This window comes from Saccostrea cucullata, unplaced genomic scaffold (genome assembly GCF_032062105.1).
Source record: "Saccostrea cucullata isolate Sc308-1 unplaced genomic scaffold, CSIRO_AGI_Scuc_v1 ctg2826, whole genome shotgun sequence".
In the NCBI taxonomy this organism is placed as follows: Eukaryota; Metazoa; Mollusca; class Bivalvia; order Ostreida; family Ostreidae; genus Saccostrea; species Saccostrea cuccullata.
In genome coordinates, this window is record NW_026926086.1 from 4,626 (window position 1) to 31,956 (window position 27,331).

General features: G+C 33.2%; 1 protein-coding gene and 1 pseudogene across 1 annotated transcript; one reads left to right on the forward strand and one right to left on the reverse strand.

Moving 5' to 3' along the window:
* Nucleotides 1-14,578: 14,578 nt before the first annotated feature.
* LOC134270722 (uncharacterized) lies at nucleotides 14,579-16,204 on the reverse strand. The gene has a single exon (XM_062752968.1). It carries the CDS (start codon nucleotides 16,202-16,204, stop codon nucleotides 14,579-14,581), a length of 1,626 nt encoding a protein of 541 aa, XP_062608952.1.
* Nucleotides 16,205-17,262: 1,058 nt separating this feature from the next.
* Nucleotides 17,263-20,191, forward strand: LOC134270720 (midasin-like; annotated as a pseudogene).
* The last annotated feature ends 7,140 nt before the right edge of the window (nucleotides 20,192-27,331 follow it).

A 27,331-nucleotide genomic window follows, 5' to 3' on the forward strand; every position in this document is an offset into this window, starting at 1 on the left:
TTGCATTAGATTGCAAACCCAATAAGTATGACATTTACCTTCCCTAGTTGAATTCAAATTTATCTGCATAAGCATACATAATTCCAAAACATATTTAATACTTTAATTCTAACATTCCACATCTCATTCAGTGTACACTTTACAAAATGATGGAAATATATCAGCATTTTGTGCCTAAACTATTTGCCTTGTAAAGAATTTTATAACCATGTTTGCAAAATTTAAATTTAAATATTGGAACTTGGAGCAAGTCATTACAGGTAGAGCAAGATGCTGAAAACCATATTGATAAATAGATCACACCCTTGATAAAATTTGCCTTCAGTTGCTAAGATTGTGTTGTATTATATGGAAAATTTCTATAATCCTGTTTATTACAGATACATATACAATGCATATTTTCCCTGTAATAATAAAATACTTCTGAGATGTAAAAAAAATGGATCAAATAGTCACCGATGTTAAAAGATATTACATGATCTCATTAATCTGGTTTGGAAATCACCAACTTAGTTTTGAAGCCGATAAAACAGTATCGCACCAGAAAAACTTCAGTTACAAGTACAATGAATGAATTTGTTGTATCAAAATTTTAAAATAATTGATGCACTATGTCCAAATCTTTTCGACAAATCGGGATAAAGATATTAAATCAAATCATCACTCTTATAAGTCTTAGAGCTAGAGAAAAGTCATTGCATGCCCAAATTTTACATGCAAGACTTTTATCCTATATTTCAATAAATGTCAAAATGGTTTTATTTTTGTTTCTGTTCAATACTTTCTTCTCCAGGGTCTCTCATGGCCTATACTGTATGATACCTCCATTGACCCTGCTCTTTTATATTGCCATATGTTTATCCAGTAGCAGTGGTTATGCTCAGGCAATCTTTGAAATATTCCTCATTTCATTCATCTCCTTCAGTTCTGCCTCTGTCCATTTTATTCATTCTGCAATTAAAAGGCATTTCTTTGCCGTATAAAACATGTTTTTCTTGACTACAGCAAGACCACCCTTTATGTTGATCAAACCCAACCAAGAAGTAGAAGTATATTTCTTATTCAGAAATATGTATTGATAAATAAAATGGAAGAAAAACTAAATTCTATCAACTCTTTTTCTTCTTCTATGTCTAACTGCATCTTCATCCTATCCCCCATCCGCCATAATTTTATCAAAATGGAATTATCATTCAACACACAAAACGATGTTGCATATTAATTAGACAGTATGTTAGTTTCTGATTGTTAAGAAGTAGATTTTAAAAAGATTTTACACCTATTCCTTGCAAATTTTAGACTTCTAATGTAACACTATCAGTACATTAGGGGTACTAATCTTCATAAACATCTCTACACTTAATGATAAAGCTTTCACATTAGTATTGTTTTTAGCCCAAAGGTTCTGCCAAAGAGGATTTAAAATTGACCCAAACCTTACTAACTGCTTTGAAATTATGTTGACAGGGACAGAGACACACTTGACACTCCATCCCCCTTCCTGGGGTATGCTTTGCACAAAATTTAATTAAAATTGACTAAGCTGGATAGAAGTTGAAAATATGAAAAAATTACAGTCAAACATATTATGAATAACTTTCAGCACATCAGACATGAAGTAGTGATCCTTAAATAAAATACACCTACAAGATGAAGCTGTTTTATTCCTTTGAAGTGATATCTAGTATTTTTTCTTTTCCTGTATGCCACCTCTATCAGAACAAAATGTTATATTGTACATGTATTAACATAACCTATGACCGTATAGTACCCCAGTATTTACTTTACAATTAATTAAGTTCTGGAACCAACCCTCAGATGTCCTTAAAACAAATGATTCTAAACTGGCAAAGGTAAAGGTCATCTGAAGAATTTAAAATAAAATGATAGTACAAACAAGCAAACAGTGTGCATGAAAATGTGGCAAACACTAGAAAAAATACTAAGGTACTTTCTCAAACTTAACATGAATACTAAAGAGGTTTTATGTAGCTGTATTGCACATACCAAAAGCTTTCCTGCAGTTAAAGGTTGGTTGCCTAGTAGTTATGTAGTGTGTACAAGTTTTTCCCTCTATCTCTTCTAATTTAAGAAGCGAAAATGTCTCTAAAAATCTTATGATTGGCATGAAGTATTCCTGTTCATTTTACTGATCACTTACAATTGTCCTATTTCTGAGGGTCATCTTCTAATGGGTGTGTTCCCTGCAATGTTCACAACTGAAGTTCCTGTTTGACCTGTTACATATTTTTAATCCTCAATGAACAATTTCCATTGTAATTATTGATTACTTTTATAAAAAAAAATCTAAACCAATTTATTGTAACATAATACTTAGGAAAATATTTATGTAATATCAATGGAAAAAAGGAATCATTATCTCCAGTTATCCTAGAATCACAAGTAAGCATTAATCATATAAATTCACATACGTAAATTCATTAGCTTTTTGTGCTATTAAATCATAGTCATCGCTCTGCAATAAAGGAAATCAAGTACTAATCCACAGCTTTGTGGCAATAAAGTTACTATCCCCGAGTAAAAAGTGACAAGCCCAAATATAAGGCAAAAATTAAAAAGTATCATTGAAAAAAGGTTCATCGTGAAAAAAAGTCAGGGGCCCGTTTCATCAAAAGTCCTAAAGTTACGCCTTAATTTAGGCGTACTTCCAGGGATTACGTCAAAATTTCGTCGGGCGTAATTTGCGTTTTGCCAAGCGGCGTAACTCTAGTCGTAAATGATATGCTTAGTCGCAGGACTAAGTCCTTGACAACGTTGCATTGCACAGGCGCAAAAACATAAACATGGCCCAAAGCGTACAAACATGTATAAATTGTAGCACGTCAATGTACAGAATAACACAAGTTATAGATAAATTAATACTTGCACTAATTGAAACATGCATGGGTTTATAGTGTTATGTAAGAGACATGCATCTTTTAAGAAACCAATTTTAGTTTTTTACAATATTTCAATAATAAAAGTCTAATAAATTGAAAGGATGAAAAGGACAGTACATGTACTTGTATTTCGGAATTAAGCAAAACTATTCATTTTGGAAATTTAATTACAGCCATACCCCCTCTTCCCGAAATTGATACAGGTTAATGACTTTGCATTTGATAATCAATTTCATGATTCGATAAATACTGATGATTCGATAAATACTGACTCTACTGATAAAATACCATTAATTAAGTTTGAGACAGAATAAGATTTAAAAATTTTAATAAGAAATGTATATGCAAGCAAAAATAATGAAAACAAAATGCAAACAGTTTACATATGAACACATTTTGAGTCAAGAAATAAATTTTACACGTTTACTACTATGGTACATGTAAGATAATCCTCTCTGTATTTATTAATGTTTTGTCAATTCAATTGATTCATAATTGTTCAGTTATAGAAAAAAATCCTTTACTATCTGCAGATTAAATGTGATGTACATTTGTACCGTTTTAAAAGTACGCAGAGAGAGAGAGAGAGAGAGAGAGAGAGAGAGAGAGAGAGAGAGAGGGGGGGGTTTGGAAAATGACTACAAAGATATTCCTACAAAAATTATCTGCTTGTGTGGTCTCTGTCTTTAAAATTTAGTTACAGCTACACTTTATTTTGTTTACATTAAAATGTAAGTAATGCAGGAAATCAAAAACATATATATTTTCATCTTATATGTGCTTTATATGCGCTCAGATTATCTTATACTATGTAAGATTTGCTCTTTTAAACAAAATTATGAAAATTAAAGATGTCTTCTGCATCAATGTTTGTCTGAGAAAAAAAAAATTAGGAATAATTCATTCTTGAACTTAACTGTGTAATTATCACCGTCTTACATCGATATTATAAAAGCAATAATTTATTACCACTTTCAAAAATCTCTTATTGTCTATGAGACCCCAACCCCCTCCCTTGGTTGGGGTATATGATTCGCCGGGAACATCACTTGTCCCAGATACCTAGGAAAATAATTACTTTCGTCCTTAACTAAGTAATCTGTACATTCAATGTTAATTAATCTGCAAATTCGGGAGATTCTGAACCCTCTCTCCGACCCCCTCTGGATCCACGCATGTGGACGAGAAGTAAATAAGAAATGGACTCTTCAAACATGACAAAAACTATTTGGTTTTAAGATGGGTTATTTTTTTGAATTTTTTTCTTAAATGTAGAAAATTACATGAACATGATGAAAGATGATAACTATGCTTTTGAAACCGATTTTTTTTTTGTAATTTTTGTTTTTCAGAAAATATGCTGTTGGAAAATATTTTTCAAAATAGACAATTTTAATGGGTCTCTTTTTAGTAAATGAAAAAGAAACTAGAGGTACCGTAAGCAATGAGTTCAATAAAAGATATCCCCCGCCTTCCATATAAATATAATGGCAGTGTCCATGTTTTGCTGTGGGAAACCCAAAATATGTGTCGGATCAAAAAGTACAATAAGGCACAATGGCAATATATAATAAAGATTCTGTGAAAATTTCACCAAATTTCAATCAGTGATATGAAAGGAGTTGCGGATAGAGATGGGTACCCCCAAAGCGTAACTAAATAGTATATACATGTACATATACATGTATCGTCCCGCTTTCAGTTATATATGTAAATTGATTTGCAATAACTTAGACATACAATACCACAATCAAATGTGTATGATTTCATTGTCAAAACGTAAGAAATCTCTAATAAGACAATCTTTTCTTCTCAGCAGAAATTTATCAAAATATTATTTGAGTACGTTATAACTCAAATCAACTACTTCCCCAAGTAGTTGTAACAACCCCCCCCCCCTCCCCCTCTTCATAATATGTATAATTAAATAATGCATTGTTTGTATTTTAAATTCTTCTTAGAACCTTACTTTTTCTTTAGAACTCGCTAAAATTAATAAAAAGGCCTTATTTTAACTATACGTCCTAACTTACGCCTACCCATGAGTAGATTTAAAATTTTGGTCTAAATTTAGTCAGGCGTAAGGATACGCTCTTTAATGAAATGCAAATATTCTTGCTAGTCCCGACTTTACGCCGGCGTAGCGCTACGACTGGGCGTACGACCTTTGATGAAACAGGCCCCAGGGTATTAACTATAGATGATTCTTTTTAAAATTAAAGATTAATTTAATTTTCGCTGGTAAAATTTAATCATATATAAATTAATTATTTAAAAAAATGAAAAAAAAATTTAAATATTCCTTTTCTGGTCATTCACTAGTTCGACTAATTAAAACGAAGCAAAAATCATTTTGTTTTCATCTTGAATCATTTAAAGCCATATATGGCGTATATACAATGAAAATTATTAGACTAAAATCATAAGAACTTATTATTTGTATCATTATTTTATATAAACATGATAAAGATAGAAATTTTCCGAAAATTACAAAATCTAAGTCAACTGCGTTATAAAGATATCAAAATTTAATTTGGATTCTCGGAATTTTCTCCGAATGTGTATTTTAAACTTCCTAATAGCCCAAGGGGATTCCTCAGTGCAGAAAACCACTAGCCCCATCCTCAAAAATGGAAGCCCCGGGTGTAGCCCGATGCTAATTACACACCCATCATGTGAAATAGTTATAGTAGCCCTATATCAATTTCAGTATTGTTTTAAATCAATTAAAACAAATGACAAGAACAATAATTAAAAAAAAAATCAAAATAAAGCAGACACTCAGTCAAAATCAAAGACAGAAAGAAGCACTGTTTTGACTGAAAGTTTTTCAGTAATACAATGAATCTCTTAAGTTACATATCAGATGAGATAAACTTACATACAATTATTTAGTTGTTGTCAATTATCCCATTTATCATCATCTCAGCTCACTATGCGATTGTAATATTGTCTACTTGAACCGATAATTTACAGCTGATTTATGAACACACGATTGTTAAAATTTTCATTTCCCTTTCCAATATACATTGTCAGAACATACTTAGTTGGTTATGATATAAAATTAAATAATAAACACTTTCGATTTATTAAAGATTATCTAACAATATACGATCATTTACTAAATACTTCTCGCCCTCAAGAGAGTTAAAAAGACAGAGAAAATTCAAAATACATACAAGTGCAACTTAGGATTAATTGTTCCGATATATCTATTTTAATTTTGTGCACAATTTTTTTCAAAATTACATTAAAATCAATTTTCCTTAAACAAGAACCCAGCAATAGATAAATATTAATCGAATAAACTTACCTTTTCTCTTGTCAGTCAGAAAATCTTGTTGACATTAAGTGTTTCTTAGTCGCCATATTTTTTTCCATGAAAACAAACGTTGTTATGATCAGGATCAACGGAAGTTGATTTTCGGAACTCTCGAGAATTTAGAATTCCGAATGTAAAACTGAAACACAAAACTCGGTGCGTCCGTGAAAGCAACTTTTTTGGACATTTTTTTGGACAAATCGTCGTGTCCAAGTTTTGTTGGATACTAACCTGCAAATACCCAATTAGGGTGTTTTAAGCATATTCAGCGACACTTCTTATTGGGTATACCCAATAAGCAAAAAGTACCCAATAAGTACAATCTTGGCATGAAAAATACCCAATAAATGCACTCTCGTAAACACGGACGGACGGACGGACGACGGACAAAATGTGATCAGAAAAGCTCACTTGAGCCTTTGGCTCAGGTGAGCTAAAAATGATGAATTGGCACTTGTTAAAAAACTCATGGGGGTGGGGAGGGTGGAGCCCCCCTTTTCATTATATCCTCCACTGTAAATACAGAATAGTTGGCAAATACAATACTGTAAACAGGGCTAATACAGAAAGGAAAGTAGCATCGCCCACCACAGTCCCGTTTTGTGTTGCTAATACAGAACAGTAAACTTAAAAGAAAAATACCGCTATCTTGTCTCAAACAGTGTTTAGATTTTAAGTGCACCGACTGTCCACCTGTCCAGAACATTTTGAGGACCTTCCAATTATATGGTCGACTTGGGCTGCCGGTCTACTGTTATGTCGAACCCTGGGAGCAAGTGAACTACTTCAAGTGTTATTGACATGTGTGTTACAAGGTAGTTGTCTCATCTGGCTTGATATTTGTTTAATATTTGTCGTATATGTAAATATAGTAATCAAGTATATGGTTAAGAAAAAAAAAATCTACGTATTATGTAGAGAACGTGACGGTTTTGTATCTTAGAAACAGAACCTGTCGAGTTCTCTAAATAATTTGTGACACGATCAACCAAAAATAGCTCCGCCCACTTTATATCTGTAAAGCATCCAAACTTCCGCCAAAGTTTTGTGGAGGAGGCCCCAAGGGGGGTATGCACCCGCTTCAAATATATTTCCACGGAAAACGTAAGAATTGGTCAGATTAGTTTGACAATTTAATGGCGTATACGTTATCGAGTGATGGTCAGTCTTGATGGATAAGGTAGATAAGGTAACCGTTATTGTTGTGGTCTGTTGTAGATGGAGATTTATCATTATATATTTCAGGGTCTTATAATCCCGGTTTAAATCTTACTGCCTGGATTTACAAAAGCAAGATATTATACTATAAAGATGGATTCGATGTCATGGATTTTTATTTTCTAACTGAAATGCGACATTAAAGCAATCTGAAAGTGAAAGGGGAAATATTTTCTTTAAAATTTATAATGAGAAAACATCAGCATTTACTATTTGTACGTGCTTTTGATAAATTGAATAAGAATTTTTTAGACCGTGCTGTATTTTAGATACAGAATAGTTGGCAAATACAGTACTATATGCAGGGCTAATACAGAACGGAAAGTAGCTCCGCCCACCACAGTCCCGATCTGTATTGCCTATACAGAACAGTAAACTTAAAAGAAAAAAAGGCTATCGTGTCACAATTGAAATCTTTTACAAGTTCTTTTGGCTTGAAATTTTATCAGGTAAACCAAATTAGTCCATTTTCCAGTAAACTTTTTAACCTATTTATCAATAGATAAACGTGATGACTTTAACTTTTCTATCGTCAACTTCCCTTACTTATGCAGCAATATACCTTCGTCACCTGCATACGGAGTATTTATATCTCAGTTGATTCGATATGCAAGAGCATGCTCTACGTATGAACAATTTCTTAAACGAGGTAAATTATTGACAAGCAAGTTGATGAAACAAGAATATCAGCGGTCTCGTTTGAAGTCATCATTTCGTAAATTCTATGGTCGATACAATGACCTTGTCAGCAAATACAATTTATCATTGAATGAAATGCTGACTGACGTTTTTCATACCAATTGTTAGTCCATTATTTATACACTGAATTGACCACGGATTTTTTCCGTTATATCCTGATTATGACAACGAGCACACGGCGGGTGTGACCGGTCAGCAGGGGATGCTCACTCCTCCATGGCACCTGATCCCACCTCTGAAGTTTCGGGGGTCCGTGTTTGCTCTGCTCTTATTTTGTATATTTGTTAAATGGACTTTGAGATTGAATACTGTTCGTTATTTCCATATCCTTCCTTTAATAACACTAAGAGAGATTGTGTATATTACAAATTGATCAAGCATAAACACTAGTTAAAGTAAATAAAAAAATCATATTTTAGTCTTCTGTAAATATTTGTACACAGAGACAGTAGGCTTTGTCAATCCCTTGAACCAGAGATTATTTTGATTATCAATACAGAGAGCACGGGGGAAAAGAGGACATTGTTCTGGTGTGAATAGGGAACTGACCATTAATGTCCAGCAGATGGACACTGGAGCATTTTAAAAAAACAAACCATTACATACCAAACTGTGTCCTAAAACATCTGTACAGATTCCCTGAGGCCAGAATTCAGACAGAGTGGTGACCAAAATAAGAAAAACGATACTCTCCTAATGTGGTGACCACCACAACCTTTCTCGCATGCAAGTCAGATACACAAATGTCACCATTGATGTTCTCTGTGATGTACGTCACATTGTTGTACAGTCTTTGTCCTTTATAACCCCACTGCTTGTCCTGTAACTTCCGTCTTCCCCTATTGTATCTGGCTATTTTGTGGTCTCTATCTCTCTCCAACCCGATCAATATATGTCCGTTGATAGGAGAGGGGTAGATGGCTCCAGGTCTCCAGCTCTCCATCTCAGTAAATGTGTTAGTGGACGTGGCACTAGTTACTATGTAGACAGTGGTTTTTTTTGTAATCTGTGTAAAGAAGTTCTCCCGCTGTGGTGACTGTGTGGTTACCTTTGGAATATGACATACTGGTGGATATTTTCTTTAGGATGTTTCCTTCCATGTCATACTGAATGAGATTCCCCCACCTTTCACTGACCCGAAATTTATTTGGAGGTAAGAAAGACATATGACTCAGGGACATTTCTTTGCCCTGGATAGTCTTTTCACATACTTTTGTGACAGAAGAAATTTTCAACCTTACTGAGGAATCTATTTCTATTTCACCAAACTGTTTGGCTATTTCTTCTTTATTTAGTGTACCTAATGTTAAAGTTGAATGTTCGAGCTTAAGTTTGTTTGGCATTTTCAAAGAAGCTAATGAAATATCTAAATGGAATTGTATGAGATCAGAGTGTTTTATTGATGACATTTTACTGTCGTACTCTGAAATGATCTTTTCCAGGTAATTTATGTAGTCCTCTGTTTCTTTCTGTTGTTAACCCATATCATTCAGGAAAATGTTCTCGATCTCATCCAGTTTTTATTATTATCAGTTAATACACTGTCAATAGCCTTCTTCAGTTCATCTGCTCTCTTTATGGAATCTTTAACCTTTGCAATTTCTTTCTTGACATTATTTCTAATTGATTCAATGTTATCTTTAGCCTTAGGAATGACTGTTTTCAGACCTCAGTTATTTTCTTCTGATATTGCTGTAGAATATCATTGTAGATGGTTCAATGTCACTTTTATCATGATCACTGTAATTTTGGGCAAAGCATGTAGAGCAGATAGGATCATGACAATTATCACAAAAGACATTTAATTCTTCTGTGGGGTGGATCTTGCATTTCTCTGAAGGAAGTTTTTTCTTTCTCTCCCTATAGAGGACAATCTCATGTCCACTGTTCTGCTCAAGATGGTGCTGTTTGCATTGGAAACAGATTCGCTGATGACAGGTATTACAATAAAACTCAGAGAAGTTTCTGCAGGATTTTGTGTCACACTCGATAAAGTGCTGGGCTGTATCTGGTACTTGATTCATTATTATTAATCAAAACTCTAGAAATAAAATTATATTTATTATTAGAGTGTATGTAAGGCCCTGTAATTTTTAAAGCTAACAATTTTGCTACTATACATTTGAAAAAGAAGAATAACCTACCTTCTTAAAACCTTTTTCTGTGATCTGGTAAATGATTTTTTTTTCATAATACCCTACAGTCCTGATTGATGTCAGTCATTGATAATCTATTTAATTGAACTGAATATATTACCTTCTTCAATGAAAAATATTTAAATCTCCGTGCATTCTTTGTAAAGTTGCAGAAGTTAAAGAAACAAAATGGGACTAGAATTAATACCGTGAAGTAATTAAGTTAAGGGTAGCATGAAAAGAGGACGATTATGTTAAACAATATAATTGTATGTTTTTGTTTACCATTAATGATAAAAAAGATCTGATTTCAGAATAAGAAAATTATGATAACTATGGAATGATCTCAGGCTCATGTATAATTATTAAACTGAAGGAATTTGTGCATTTTAGTATGAATATACTGTAAGAATCGTCATTAAAGAAGTTCAAATGCATTTACTGTTTAAGCTTTTTTTTCAGGTCAACAAACAGATTGATTAACAAAATAAGATTTTAAAGGGGAAAAAGCTTTATCAGTACATGCATTTGAATTGTATCTCTTTTTAAAAGGGGAGTAACAGAATCTGTTTGTCTAGCTGTCTCACTGTCTATCACAAAGCAAAAATTTGCTTGGAAAAAACTGAAAGTCATATATAAACTTTAAAATATGAACTGGATCAAGACCATGATAAACTATAAAATGTACAATTCTCAATGGAGAAGGACTCAAACCTTAATGTTTTATTGTATTCCCTTGACCCACTTATATGACAATTGTAAGCTTAAAACCTACTCCAGCATGCTAGAGGTTCACGGCGAGACACTCTTGACTTGGCTCTGTGAACCTCTAGAATCCATTGTAAAAATTCTCGCCGCTGAAACCCTAAGTGAAAATAAATTATTTAATCAAAAATTCAGGCTTTGAATATTCATTCAATATAACAGGGTCCTGAAACTCTTCACAAACCCAGACTAAGTCAGACTGCTTACCATCTGATGTGTGGAGAATCTGATGAAACACAGAAATCATAACAAGAAAGACCTCTAATTGTTGACACCCCCCCCCCTGAAAGACTGAAGAACAAGTCTACACAAATTTCAGATTCTATCGCAGCACATCTGTTCTCAAGGTTCAGTGCTATGTATGGGAATATCAAGCCTAGGTCAGTTTTATCCAGGTTTAAATTAAATCTTAAAATGTAGGTATTTACAAGATGCATGCATTTAAATGCAGGTTTTTTTTCAGTACATGTACATGTACTCATTTTCCAAATTCTCTTCAGTCAAAATCAATCATAGTTTTGATTTTATAAATTAAAAATATAAAAATTGGATTGATCTTTTACCATTGATTTTCTTCAAAAGGAAAGTTATTAATTAAAACTAATTTTGATTCATGGGTTGATTTGAATATATTTTGTGTATTTTAGCATGGAATTCAAAAAGCAAGGGAAAAATAAAAGATATAAAAAATTTAATCATTATAATGATAAAGATTAAAAACTATACAAATTAATTAAATTGTTTTATTAGAAAACTGCTGAGAGAGCACATCATCCAAGTTTTTGTATCTATACTTCTGTCCACTGTACAATGCTTAAAACAAAGGAATTGGAGGACAAATACAAACAAATTGTGTCAGAGTTGATCACATTCCTCCAGAATAAAGATCCTTCTCATAGGGACTATGAGCAAATAATTCAAACCATAAGAGATCTCCTGTGTGGAGCTCTGGGAACTGAACTCTTTATAGTCAGGGAGTGTTTGAGTGGAATACTTATAGTATCTGATGATGAGACTGATATGATTACAGTAGGGAGACAGTGGGTGTATGTAGGTCTACTGGGCATGCTCCTCCACAAATCAAAGACCCTGAAGTTCAAAGCGCATTAAATCTGACATTTATATAATGGATATAATACTTTTTGTGGGTAAATAATTCTGATGTAAGGACCACTAAAAGGACTGTAAACTCAATAGGCTTTTCTTTACATTTTTCCTTAAAAATGATTGAGATTGGTATATGATCTAAACATGATAAATTATGGTACGGCAAACACACAAAAGAAAAGCAAGAATTTACTTACAAAACGTCAGAGATACTCAAGCTGTAGAGTGTAAGCTCTGAAGTATCATGAATATCTTAAAAAGAAAGAAGACGCAGGCTATTAATTGCGTTTCAACATCAATACATATACGACGAAAAAAAACCGCATTTACATGCATGTAGTGACTTTATTACGAAGTTCCACGTGTCTGAAATAAAATTAAAACACCCTCAGAATTTATTTTTAAATTAAATTCAAAATCGAACTTAAAATTAATACATGTATTATGATTGTATACTACTTTCTAAAACAAATTGTGTATTTAAAAAAAGGGAAAAAAACGTTTCCCAAGAATAGTCTATGAAGCATAGTACTACGGCGGTAGATTCTTTTTTTTTTTTTTTATAAAATTGAAATATTGTAATCCAAGTAATAAATAATGTGCGCATTTATTTGTATTTTGTATTTATAAAATAACATCGTAAATCTGATTTGAAGCAATCAGAATAGCTTGAAATAGGCCTATAGGAATGACTTCAAAGTGACTGTGTGCACCTTTTCAATGATAGAATCTTCCGTATACGAGGGCCGTTTAAAAATTACGCGGACTTGTTGCACAGAAAAACTATTTGATGACATAATCGGGCAAAATATGACACATAATAAAAAAGAATCTTTACTTAATGGTCTTAAAAATTTCATATCAAAATATTGTAAATTGGTATCAATTTTGAGTGATTTTTCAGGACATGTCATTAAATCATGGAGCAGCAAAATCGTCGACGTCACAGGCATTATAAAAAATATATTTAATTGAGCTTACATATCGTCAACATCTTCCCAAGAGTACCTGAACAATTTGAGCTACATTATCTACTCAACACCCAAACACCATTTCTTGTCAAGCTTAAAATCTATTTAACAAGTAAAGAATATTCTTCTTTGTTTTAAAACTAAAAACTGCAGGTATTTGTGTGATATATTGTGATATTGCTGACTCTCAATCACGCTCTTTACAGTCCGGATAAAGTTTTTGTCTTTTATCTTCTTCCCTTCCTCCCTTATAGCCTTTTTACAGAGGTCTAACGGTCTAAAATTTCAATTTGCTATTTGTGGACGAATGTCACGAATACCCTAGTTTACTACATGTTTCATTTTGGATCTATGTTGGCGATGTCTCGAGCATTACACATTATTTAACAAAAGTGCGATGCGCGGTCAATTCAGCAGACCTCATTTTTACAGTCGTTTTCACGGGAATTGCATCGGAGAAAAATCACTATATTTCTGTTAGTACATCAAATATTACGTCCAAAATCTAAATACATAATAATAGAACAATTTAAAGGTACATTTGAGAAAACTGTGGAAAATAAATCACGAACTTGAAAAGAATTAAATATTTGATTTCGCATGCTTTTGCTTCAATGTTTTTGTCGTGCTCCATACCTCTCAATCAGCGATATCAACATACCGATAATTTTAGTAGAATTTTTTTAAAATACAGAAATTTTGCCCAAAATTAATTGGAATCTTTAAGATACATATTTATGTGAAATTTCATAACTATATGTCGTCTGTAAAAGTAAATAATAGCACAGTCTGCGTAATTTTTGAACGGCCCTCGTAAATCCAGAAACATGCCACTTGCGGCCGTGATATCCTGATTTAAAAAAAACGAAATTATAGACTTATAAGGGTAGAATTTAACATTAGTTTTAGTGTAATTAAAATAATTGTCACTCAGTTTAGGCAGATCATTGTAAGCAATGTTAAACGATAAGTCATCCTGTATCACCTTTCAGTTTAACCGATGAACTCGTCCATGGATGCAAGTTACCTGAGATCCCTACGCAAAGAAAAGCGCGAAATCTCTGAATAGATTATTTATTCGACATAGAAAAGAATCCAACATTTAACCCTTAATATCTTAGAATATATAGACATTTTCAGCAAAAGCTTCATTTTTGTCTCTTGAAATGTTTTTATTTACTCAAATGTTATATTTTCGTAAATCGATGACCTAGCATCGTTTTTGATAACTCAAGCTCTTCTAGGACTTGAGTAAAAAATAATTTCAAAAACAGAAACTCATTTGTCAAACCAGTTTGTTTGTACTGAGTTCACATTGACAGGGGTTGAGACATTATTTGATTTTACATTTGTTTTTGTTCGATTGTATATTGTTTAACGTCCCTCTCGGGAATTTTTCACTCATATGGGAAGCTACAACCTGCTGGTGGCATTCGTAATACAGTACATAAACTATTATCTTTACGTCTTGTGCAAATACTTGAACACAGAAACAGTAGAATTGTTCCTTCTTCCAACCCAGAGATTGTGTTGATCATCAATACAGAGAGCACAGGGAGATGACGGACATTGTTCTGGTGTGAGGAGGAGAGTCAGGAACTGACCATTAATGTCCAGCAGGTGGACACTTGAGTAATTCTTACTAAAGCCATTGCACACTAATACGTGTCCAAGAACATTTGCACAGATTCCATAAGGATGGAATCCAGACTGAGAGTGGTGACCAGAGTAAGAAAACCGATATTCTCCTGTTGCAGTCACCACCACAACTTTAGCAGCATCCAAGTCTGATGTCCAGATATCACAGTTGATATTCTCTGTGAGGTAGTAAATACTTTGATAAAGATTTTGTCCTTTATCATCCCACTGTATGTCTTGTAGCTTTTTTCCTTCTCTACTGTATCTGGTTATCCTCATGAATTTATTTTTCTCCATCCCAACCAGTATGTGTTCATTGATAAGAGAGGAGTAGATGGCTCCAGGTATCCATTTCCCTGTCTCAATTAGTTTGTTGATGGACATGTCATTAGTTACTCTGTAGACAGTGTTTGCACTGTTATCTGTGCAAAGAAGTTCTCCCTGTGTGGTGACTGAGTGGTTACCTTGGAAATACCTTGAACTGATGTGTATATTATTTGATGAGACGTTTCCTTCATACTGAATGAGATATCCTGAGACATCACTAGCCCAAAATTTATCGAGAGCCAAGGGAGACAAATGATAAGCATGTCCCTGGATAGCTATTTCACTTTCTTTTGTGACAGAGGAAAGCTGAAACTTTGCAGATGACTCTAGTTCAATTCCACCAAACTGCTTGGATATTTCTTTTTTATTTAGTGTACCTACTGTGAAAATAGGCAATTCTGGTTTAGCTTTGTTAGGCATCTTCACAGTAGCTAATGAAATATCTAGATGGAATTTGATTAATTCAGTGGGATTTATTGATGACATTTTACTCTCATAGTCTACAATCATTTTTTCCAGGTACTTTATGTAGTCCTCTATTTCCTTCTGATGTTCCACCATAATATTTAGCACAGAGTTCTCGATCTCATCCAGTATTTTATTATTATCAGTTAGTATATTGTCAACAATGTCCTTCATTTCATCTGCTCTCTTCTTCATGGAAAATCTTACCTTGGCAATTTCTTTCTTGACATTATCCCTCTTTTCTAAAATTGATTTGACATTATTTTTAGCCCCAGGAATTGCTTTTTTCCAGATCTCAGTTATTTCCCTCTGACATTGCTGTAGAATTTCATTGTAGATATTTTCAAGGTCACACTTTTCATGATCACCGTGGTGCTGGGTAAAGCAGGTAGAACAAATAGGATTCTGACAATCATCGCAGTAGATATCTATATCTTGTGTTGGGTGGGTCATGCATTTTTCTGACGGAAGTTTTCTTTTTTTCTCCTGATAAAGGACAATCTCATGTCCTTTGTTCTTCACTAGGTGGCGCTGTTTGCAATGGCCACAGAATCCCTGATGACAGGTATTGCAATAAAACTCAGAGAAGTTTCTACAAGATTTTATGTCACACTCGATATAGTGCTGGGCTGTATCTGGTACATGTAGTTCATCCATTTTTGTTTATCAAATCTGTAAAAAAAAAATCATTATTATCATAGTGAAGGCGAGGTACTTATAAGTTGGTTTATCTTACAACACTTGCTAGATGCTACCTAAACTTATTACCTTTTATATGATGTAGCTGGAAAATGAATATCTTTTACAATATCCCACATTCATGATTAGTGTCAGTCATTGGTAATTTATGTGCATTTAAGAAGAACGCAGTATACTACCTTCTTCAAACAAAAACATTTAAATCTCTTTGTATTCTTTGCAAAGCTGCGGGATTTAAAGAAAAAGGGGTTCCAATAATTTAAAGAAGATAAGGGTAGCATGAAAAGGTGACCATAATGTTAAACAATATTGGCTGGTTCTTTGTTTGCAATTAAATGATAAAAAGAAGTGGTTCATATAATCCTGATGGTTATGAATTGACCTCATGCTCATGTTTTGTTTTAAACTAAAGGAATTCATGCATTTTAGGAAGAATTTGCTGAGAAAAAAAATGACGTTAACCCTTTGACAATCGTATCTGTCAAATCCGACCGATAAGCCTTTTTTTTCTAGCGTAGCTCTAAAAAATTTCCAAAAGTCAGGTACCATTTTAATCTTGAGACTCTATAGAAGTTTATTTTTTGCAAAAACCTATAAAATATAAACATTTATTTCTTAATTTACTCTGACTTAATTACGAGAAAAAACTTCGAAATTAAAATGTGCTTTTTCTACAGCATTCCTCCTTATTGTAAAAAAATAATGTTTTCAAATAAAAAATTACCTAAGAATCAGGAAAATTTTAAGAAACTATTCATATATTTTTTTTCCGCAGAAATGTATTGAAAGAAATGAAAAATTCAAATGTTTATTGCAGTGGTCAAACTGGTATTGGCGTAAAACATGTAATTTTAACAATCGACTTTAAAATTGTATCGACAAAAAGTAAAGGCGTATTTGGAAAATGTGAATTTAGTTGAGAAAAGTAAAAGAATGTAGCTTTTATTTGGTACATGTTTTAAAGTTCTCAGTTGAATAAATCCCATACATATCCACGCTTGATATGTTTTAGGGGAGACTACAGGACTGGGAAGAGATTAAACATGAGGAAAGTCATTCCATACATCGCCAGTCAGTTCAGGAAAGACAAAATCTGGCTCCGTCGTACGAAGCCCAGCAAACGACAGTACCAGATCAAGCTGGCTATAGACGACTCCTCAAGTATGGTGGACAACCACTCCAAACAGGTCAGTAATAAAAACATGGAGGGTAGGTCAAGACACAGACAGAAACAAAAAGACATAAATCAAACAAAAACGTCAAGGGTAAACAACAGAAATAAAACACAAAAGTAAATCTGATTTAAATTTATAGTATGACAGGCAAAATAATGGAGGGGGCATAAATTTTTGTGGATGATTTTTAATCAAAAGAAATATCAGTCCTGTTTGCAGAGGTATTTTCTTTTAACAGTTGGCTTTTGAGTCCCTGGCCTTGATTTCTAATGCCCTGCCTTTGTTAGAGGCAGGAGATTTAAGTATCTGCAGGTATGTTATGCATCAATGTAAAAGTAAGTTTCTGTTAATGGGAATTTAAAAAAAAGATTATAGTATGGCGAGTTCATTTTTTAACAAGCAAAAATTATATCCTCACACAGTTTTGGAGAGTCTGTACAAGTGCTTCACCCGTTCATTGAGCAGTTCACAAGTCACTCAGGGTCCAGATTGTTACAGCAGTTTACCTTTGAACAGAAGAAAACCAAAGTGGCTCAGGTAGGACTGAAAAGGTGTTAAACATGCATCAAATCTAGCCAATAAACACTATGACAACAGGTCTGTGTACTAAATCATACTTATTTTATTTTCGTTTCAGCTTTTGAAGAAAGCCACATCAGTGATGCTGGAGGCTCGGTCCCGACAGCGGGGAATGCTGGGTAATCCCGAGACGTCATAATTACTCCTGATCGTGTCTGATGGGCGGGGCTTGTTTAATGAGGGAATGGAGACAGTGAAATCAGCCGTCAGACAGGCTCGGGAGGCCGGGGTGTTTGTTATCATAGATAATCCCCAAAACAAGGTACAGAACTCACGAATTCCCCATGTTCTATTTTTTGGATAATTTGAGTGGATAATTTTGGATAATTGATAATTTGAGTTTGTCATACATGTATTACTTTTAAATATTAAATATCATATGTTTCCAATTCCAGGATTCCATATTAGACATTAAAGTCCCAGTTTTCAGAAGCGGAAGCCAGGTAAGAACTCTACAAAACAGAGAAGGATTAAATAATAAGTAATCAATAGCAAGCCTCAATGCTCTTTATGTCACTATATTTGCAAGTAACTTTGTGATGTGGTCCCTCAACCTCTTGTTTTCCTGAAAGTTATTATTTTACAGGAATTTTGTAATCATTTCTTATAAAAAGGGAGAGGGCAGATTATGTTTTAAAAACTTGTGTTGTGAATCCAAATAATTATCTTAGTTACTAGTATTATAAAAGTAAAGTATGTTTAAATCAAGGGGAGAACTGCAAAAGTTGTTTGACCTGGAATGATAATTAATTATTTTTTTTTATTTTACTAACTTTGATGACAAGCATAGTAATGTTCAAGAATATAGTGATGTTGATTAAAGACATGCAATTCATTTGTATTAGTCAATTTCAGCTTCCAGAAATCAAACCTTACATGGATTACTTCCCTTTTCCTTTCTACATCATACTGCGATATATTAACTCCCTTCCTCATGTGTTGTGTGACGCTTTAAGACAATGGTTTGAACTTGTGACCGCAGTGGATGTTTAATTTATTTTGTGTAGATTCTGTGTAATGCCTTTTAAAGACATTGTTTAAAGCTGTAACAGAGGTGATTTATTCTGTGTAGATGTTATTTGATGTCGTATGACAATGGTTGATCTTGTAAAAGCTGTGTATGATTATTTCTGTGTAGATGTTATTTGATGCCGTGTGAAGGCCGGTATACACGGTACGATTTGTATTATATGATTTGTATTATAATACAAAATCTTACTGTGTATACACTCTTAATACAGTGTATCATAAGATTTTTCGAATCTTATAAAACTGTATTAAGAATAGAGCAATGCTCTTTTTCCTAATACAAGTCTTAACTCACCTTTTACTTTCAACCAATCAAATGTACTCACATTGGGGGTCATCCTATTTATATCATTTCTAAATAAAGCACATGGTAAATAATAATGGCCGACTCTTCGAATAAAAACTCGTGGTTTTTATGGGAAGGGGAAGAGGACTTGTGGAATATATTAAGCTGTAGCTACCACAAAAAAGATGCTAGAAGCAGAGCTTATTATTATCGTTTTTTTTATTTTGACAGAGAGAAAAATATGGCAGGAAAAAACACGTGGGGATAATAGTTTATTTACAATCTTATAAGATATGTATTAGCGTCTGTACAAGAAAGTATTATAATACAAAAGTATTATAATACTTGTATTATACTACAAATCTCATCGTGTATACCGGCCTTGACAATGGTTGATCTTGTAAAAGTTGTGTATGATTATTTCTGTGTAGATGTTATTTGATGCCGTATGACAATGGTTGGTCTTGTAAAAGCTGTGTATGATTATTTCTGTATAGATATTATTTGATGTCGTGTGACAATGATTGATCTTGTAAAAGCTGTTGATAATTATTCCTGTATAGATGTTATTTGATGCCGTATGACAATGGTTGATCTTGTAAAAGCTGTAGATGATTATACCTGTGTAGATGTTATTTGATGTCGTGTGACAATGGTTGATCTTGTAAAAGCTGTAGATGATTATACCTGTGTAGATGTTATTTGATGTCGTGTGACAATGGTTGATCTTGTAAAAGCTGAGATTATTCCTGTGTAGATGGATGTACTGTGGTTTGAGAAGGAACCTGTGAGGACATACAATGTATACAATACAAATGATAATACAATATGTGTGCAATACATATGAGATGGACATGATGTGACTAGAGTTTTTTAAGAAATAAGGTATCATTTTTAAACATCTATCGGGATATAAATACGGGGTGGTCACGAGATTAAATTCCATAAAGCCCGAAGGGTATTATGGTGAATTTAATCTCGTACCAACCCGTATTTATAGCCCGATAGAAGTTTTAAAATGATACCTTATTACTTATATTTACATTTGTGACTTATTCATTCTTTATATTTGCCACCGGTCACGGTAGCCTAGTGGTAGAGCGTTTGCTTCGTGATCGGGAGGCCCGGGTTCGATTCTCGATCGCGGCGCCGCGTCGTACCTAAGACGTAAACAAAGGTAGTGACTGTTCCTTCGCCAAGCGCTCGGCACTAGAAGTGAAAGTCACGGGTCTTTCGGATATGACCTTAAAAACGTAGGTCCCGTGTCACGGTAGGCGTTGGCACGATAAAGAACCCTCACTGCTCAATGGCCCTGAGTGCCGAGTATAGGTCTAAATTTGAAGCCCTTCACCGGCATCGGTGACGTCTCCATATGAGTGAAAAATTCTCAAGAGGGACGTTAAACAATATACAATCAATCAATCTTTATATTTGCCAGATTGTGACTTTTAACGTGCGAAATGCATTTTTTTTCAAACCGAACGGCAAGTGTGTAATCCACTGAACGCGCGTCGACCCTTTATGACGTCATTGAGAAATTACGTCAAACGTTTATCCATACGCTAATCTATGACCTCTTGACCCCGTACCTGTATTTATACAGTTATAGATACGCATTGCTTTCAGTAGTGTTATATAAAGGAAAACATTTGCAAATGTAAATATAAAAAAATGAACAAACCACGCATGATTATTGAATTCATCTATTGTATAACAATGGTTACTATCTTTTTAAATATTTTGTTTCTAGTGAAACATTATACCATGTTATACACTAGATAAATATTCTTTTTCACATTTCAAAACTCGATGATGATGTTAATATATGCTCCCAAGTGATATTATGAGCTGAAAAAATTAGTTGATAACTTTTGGACGAGAAGTGTTTTTATGAGTCATTTTTGTTATAAACAATAAACCATTGTTTTGTTGTTAACCCAGCATATTGATAGAACTTTTTATGAGACCATGTAGACGGTTGTTAAATTTACTATAATATGGTCTGACAAAGTAACAGATGATAAAATGTCAAATGGTGTTTGTGAAAAAGGGAGGATAAAACAAAGTCATTTTATTGTGCAAGAGTGATTTATTGTTTATCAAGGTATGCCATGCATATGAGACACGTGATTCAAAGTGATGTTCACGTTTCTTTGGTTAATGTTGAAATCAAGTTGTTAAGCCTCAAAATACTGGAAAATAAAGTATGCCAAAATTTTATTTTATCTTTATGTTATTTTAGAAAATTGGATGTTATACAGCCATTGACTGATTTCTATGGCAACATATTTGGTTCAATGTGTCAACAAAAAACATTTTGCCAGAGAACACAGAGTTTAAAAGTTTTGTTTAATTTGTAGAGATTTCCTGAGCAGTTAGGAACAGAGGCGGTGAAATTTATTTAGATGGGAGGTAAATGCTACGTAAAACTAATTTTCACTGCACATGCTGAATGAAAATATGATATACAGATTTTTGTGTTGGATACAGTCGAGGAATTTTGAACAGTTTTATGCTCCCTGGTACACATTATACTACAGGACATGATAAACAGGAAGCAATATTGAAAGTGAAACATTATAAGGCGATACTAATATTTAAAACGTTAGTAAACAAGCATTTAAGATGAGCTTTAAGTTAAACTTATCGAAGGTTTTATAACTACAAATCTTTATTTGAAAACTTTAACTGCATTGCATAAAGAAATTCTCACTCTTTTATGCTAGTAAGTAAGGTGTGATCGTTTTGCTATTTGATATGTTTAGATCTCTTTAGGCTTGTTAAATTACAATTATTTATATTGTAGACTGCCTACTGGAGATGTTATCAATAAATCACCTGACCTGTCACATGACCTGTCACCTGACCTGTGTACGTGGCAGAGTCTGCTGTCTGTCTGTATGTTGTATATGCATCTCTCTACACCAGACACACTCCCACTGCGCTCCCGACTCTTACAGCAGATGTTAGAGAGTTACAGGGAGGCACTGAGTAGGTCAAGATCAAGTTCTCTGCTTGACGACACTAAAAGTCACCTTGAACTTGTACAGGGTGTCATGGGACAGGTGGTGAACGATGTAAAGAGTCTGGTGCTGGAGAAATACAGAAAAATTGATAATGGTAAGTTCGAATTGTTACATGTAGCAATACATTTATTTTTCAAATTTTCTCATAAATTCATCTTTTAAAATGTTGTATAATATCATACATGTACATAAAAGAGAATAACAGCAAACAAAGTTCAGAAAGTACAGTTACTTAATGGTTTTGATGAATAAGTTCTGAATACACTAATGTTCTGTTCATCAACTGGTGTCAGACAGTACTATATGGACCCCCGTCATTGTCCCCAGGTTCTGAGGTCTGTCTGGGAGGGAGATAGTTTTGTATGGGCTGGTGTCTCACGTCAGTAGGAGTTTAGCTGTAGGGGGCTCCACAAGGGGACAGACTGAAGAAATTCTTAGGGGGTAGTTCAATATCTACCAAGCAATAATAATACTTTGCTTCTATGATTTTTTTTTTATTAATGTTACACGGTACTGTGCAATGTCATGTATTTGTGTTGCCCTTTATCTAATTTTTGAAAAAAAAGAGTAATTTTGATCATATTTGTTTGTAGATGGGAGCAAGGAGAATTTTGAAGTAGATTATCGGATCCTTGAGAATCTGATGATAGACATAATACAGACATAATACATACAGATAAAAATCCTTCAACAATTCAACCAATTAGGTAAAGACAAGGAATTCCAAAGCATAATTAAGGTATGTTTCTGAGTTTTCACTCCTCTTGACCCATATAGCTATTGATAGTGTTCAAATCACTAATTCACTTCACAATTTTAAAAAACATTCAAGATTCAGTTTTACCTAACCATAGAAAGCTGGATTTTCATTAAAGTTAAAATATTTATTTATTGGTTACTAGGTGATGGACAGGTTTATTGGGTTGCTAGGATGAGGGAGTCCTTGGTTACCTACACACAGGATCATGACCTTAACAAGGTCATTCTATACTACTCCTGGGTCAAGGACATACTTCTGCCTGTAATGGGTGACTGGTAAAGAAATAAGTCAAGTGAAAGGATATTGGAAAGATTTATTACAGTGGCATGTCAATAACTTGTTCAAGTGAATGAAAAAAATGTAGAACTGAAAAGAAGTCTTAAGTTATTGTGTTAAATTCATTGAAATCAAATTTTTTAAAAGACAAAAATAAAGAATTTAATTTTTTTTTCTCTGTGCTTTGATAATTGTTGATTTTGGCATTTCGACAGAAAATTTATGTTATACTGGAATTCTTTAACTGTGAGAAGGAAAACATAGATATTATGTATTCATTAAACATAGTTTTTCTACCTTTAGGTTTATGGAGTGTTTCCCACATCTGTACCAGGCAGGTGAAGTTCTGCTGTCAGGATATGAGGAGACAGATTGTTACATCAGGTTCTGGAATTCCCATGGTCACCCATCTCCTTACAGAACCCAGAGTGAGGCGGAGGACTGTTTGCCTCTAACTGACCTCTGTAAACTATCTGACATCCATAGAGAGGCTGCTGACCTCATTATGGAGTATAAAGTCCAGTTACGTCTAGACAGAAGGAGCGAACTCTTATCATTAGTAATCAATGCAGGGACTGAAGTGAAAGCTGGAATTGAACATGGTATGAATTTTGCTTGACTTTAACTCAAAAATAAATTCTTTTTTGTAAGATGGAAATTCTCTTGTTTTTAAGTTTACTTTTCAACTGAATTGGTTAATTACGTGTATCAGTTTTGCATATGCTGTTTTAATATAATTTGAACCTCATGATTTTATTTTTCCATTTCATTACCTATTGCAATATTTGAATTGATCAACTTTCAGGCAATAACACAGAGACCATTGGAAATGTTAGAGAACTCCGGCAGCAATATAACCTGACACGAGAGGAAAGAAAGATAGTGGACAGTGCAATGGGAACGGACCAATCAGAATACAGCAATGTATTGTTACAGTTCAGTCAATCAACATCTGGGAAGAATGTTGACCTTTGGCTTCTTCATGATCACATGTTTGTTCTCTCTGAGCTGAAGCTAGTCAATAGAATGTTGACATCACTAGAATGTACTGCTTCACCAGAGATAGGGGCATTAGTTAACTATGGAAGCCAGTTTACACCTGTGTCACCAATGGCTTTAACAAAACTGAAAACCAAGTGTGAAGCCAAAAGTTAGGTAATCCAGTGTTTTATAATGAATCTGAGGTCATCTGAAATGTGTTAATGATTTGTGAATTAATCAATAGTTTCTCAGTCAAAAAAAAATCAGAAATCAATGCGACAGGCAGGTTTTTTTTATTAATTATTTTTTTTTGAAGCACCTTTTCTAAACCATTTGTTCAATAAAATGATAATATCTACCAATTCTTAATTTTTGTCCTCTGAAATTGGTTGTAGTATGTATTGAACTTTAAATAATGTTACTCAAAACATTTATTTAAAAGTTAATTAATACAATACTGAAAATTTAGAATAAATATATTGTTTTTCTAATAAAAACGTCTATCTTAGCATTTATGAAAAAGGGAATAACTCGATTTTCTTTTTTAACTTGGAAAAAAAAATAGAAAATTGAATTATTTCTCTTAAAACCCTTGGTCCGATTCTAATCGCTAAAAAAATGTATTTGTATTTCTTCTTGAAAATTAATTGTCCATAAATAATTTCAACTTTTGTTAAATATATCCCCAAAGTCTTTTTCTTTTTAAAGATATCAAAATTCAAAAGTTAAAAAAATATTTTTTTTTAGGTCACACAAAAAAATAATCCTTTGTTTACAATGTACATTGCGTGAAATCACCTTCGAAGAATTAGATTGATCAAAATAAAAAAAAATGATTTTTGAACTGACGTGACGGTGCCTGGGAAACTATTGATTAATTTTTTGGTCTTAAGTTACGTAATACTGTTTGTGTACTTTAAAAAGCAGGTTTAATATTTTAATGGCTTTTGCGTAGACAACAATGCACTGATTAATGAATTCCACTAACAAATCATTTACGTATGCAATACACTGAACAGACATCTGAAGCAGTAATTTGTGATAATGCCAACAATTCCATACCCAGTAGTTACTCTAAATTTTGAATAGTTACGCCAAATTATATATACACACAGTACTTTTAGAGAACCTGCTATTGGACAATAAAAATGTAATTATTATGATATGCCAATTTCACATTTATTTACAGGGAGTTGTCAGTAACACTTTGTGTGAGATACTCTGTGATTTGTACCAACAACTGTGGACCAACACGTCCACCACGGGACGAAACTGGTGGTTAAACTGGTCCTCATCCCTTCAGAGCACGACATCAAGTATTGAAAGGACCAGAGAAAATTTGGTAAGGTTGGATGTAATCAGATACTAAAATTAACTTGATAAATATGACCCAGTTTTATTAAGCTACTAATTAATAACTAAATACATGTACATGACATTGTTTATTATTTGACAGTTGTAAAGCAACATTGAATGTTCAAATGCTCATTGACAATTAGTATTCGAAGCAAACGAGAACAAACTGACCAATTTTATAAAAGTGAAAAGAACAAAAAAAATTTACTTGTGATGAATTTAAATTACTGTAGACATACTTTTTCCCACGGGGTCATAATTCCGCGGAATCTCAATTTCTGTTTAATCCGCGGCTAGAAAATTACGCGAACTTTCTAGACCGTCGCTAGGCATATATGCCTGACATTTATGTTAATTAAGGTAGAACCTATGTCGGAGAAGTCTTTGTCACAAGATTTTCAAACTTTTTATAATGATAAATTAGCACTTGCTTATCAATCAGTTAAAAGCATATGACATGTTTCCTTGTTATTAAATGTAGTGCAGCCAGTTAAACATGGAATGATAAATACGTATTGTGACTTCACAATTTCAGTCATTTTAGGGGTACTTGTCATGCAAAGAAGACAACAAAATCCCAGAATTTCTTCTTTAAACATTGTTGTTTTTATTGTTTATTAATTGAACAGTATTAAACAATATTTCCCGAGAATAAATTCTTTTTTATTCAATTGACATAAAAGAAAAGTCGAAATTTTCAAAACTATAGGCAAATGAACTCTATTTATTTTCAGTCAATTTTCCACCCTACATTTGTAAATATATATCAGAAGTCTTTGTCACAATGTTTTCAATCTTTAATATGATAAAGAACATACCCAAATGATTACAAAAAGTGATTTAAATATATACCTTTCCCCTCTAACTAATGAGAGATAGGTTATTTACCGATACTAATATTCTTGACCTTTTTGCACTTACACGGATTTTATCATTAAATGACTGTTTGGGGCTACTTTCAGCTTAAAATGTTTATAAAAATTATGCTTTTAATTTAAAAGATCATATTCAATAGAGAAATTGTAATAAAACTCCAAGAATATGAATAAGTAACAAATAATTATGAAAAGGAATGCACATCATTTCATGATAGATATCATAAAATGTACACATAATCTACAACACATACATCTTTGACTTAGAGACATTTCATCAAGATATTACACTATTTTGTTGGCAACTGACGATTTTTTTAAAAAAGATTTTGCATTCCTTCAAAATAGTTACATACCATTTACATTATTACAGTTTGTAGTATACATGGCAATTTCATCACACAATATAATCTTGGATTTGTCAACTTAATTAAGGTCAAGATCTATTAAATGAAAGGTGCCTAAAGGTTTCTTTAATTCAAGAAATATACTGTAATTAAGCATTATATTAAAAAACATATATAAATCGAATATTATGAAGATTATTTCGGCATGATTTTAAATCGAATTCTGTGAATTTCAAAATGCAGTATAAATATACTGAAGCTGTAAAGTACGGGAAATGACATTGAATCAATTATGACGTCATAATGGATCTAGCACAGGCTAAACACATTCACTAGTTATGATGTCATACGACGTAGGTTCTACGTTAAGTACGCTTGGACAAATTTCCGCGGAA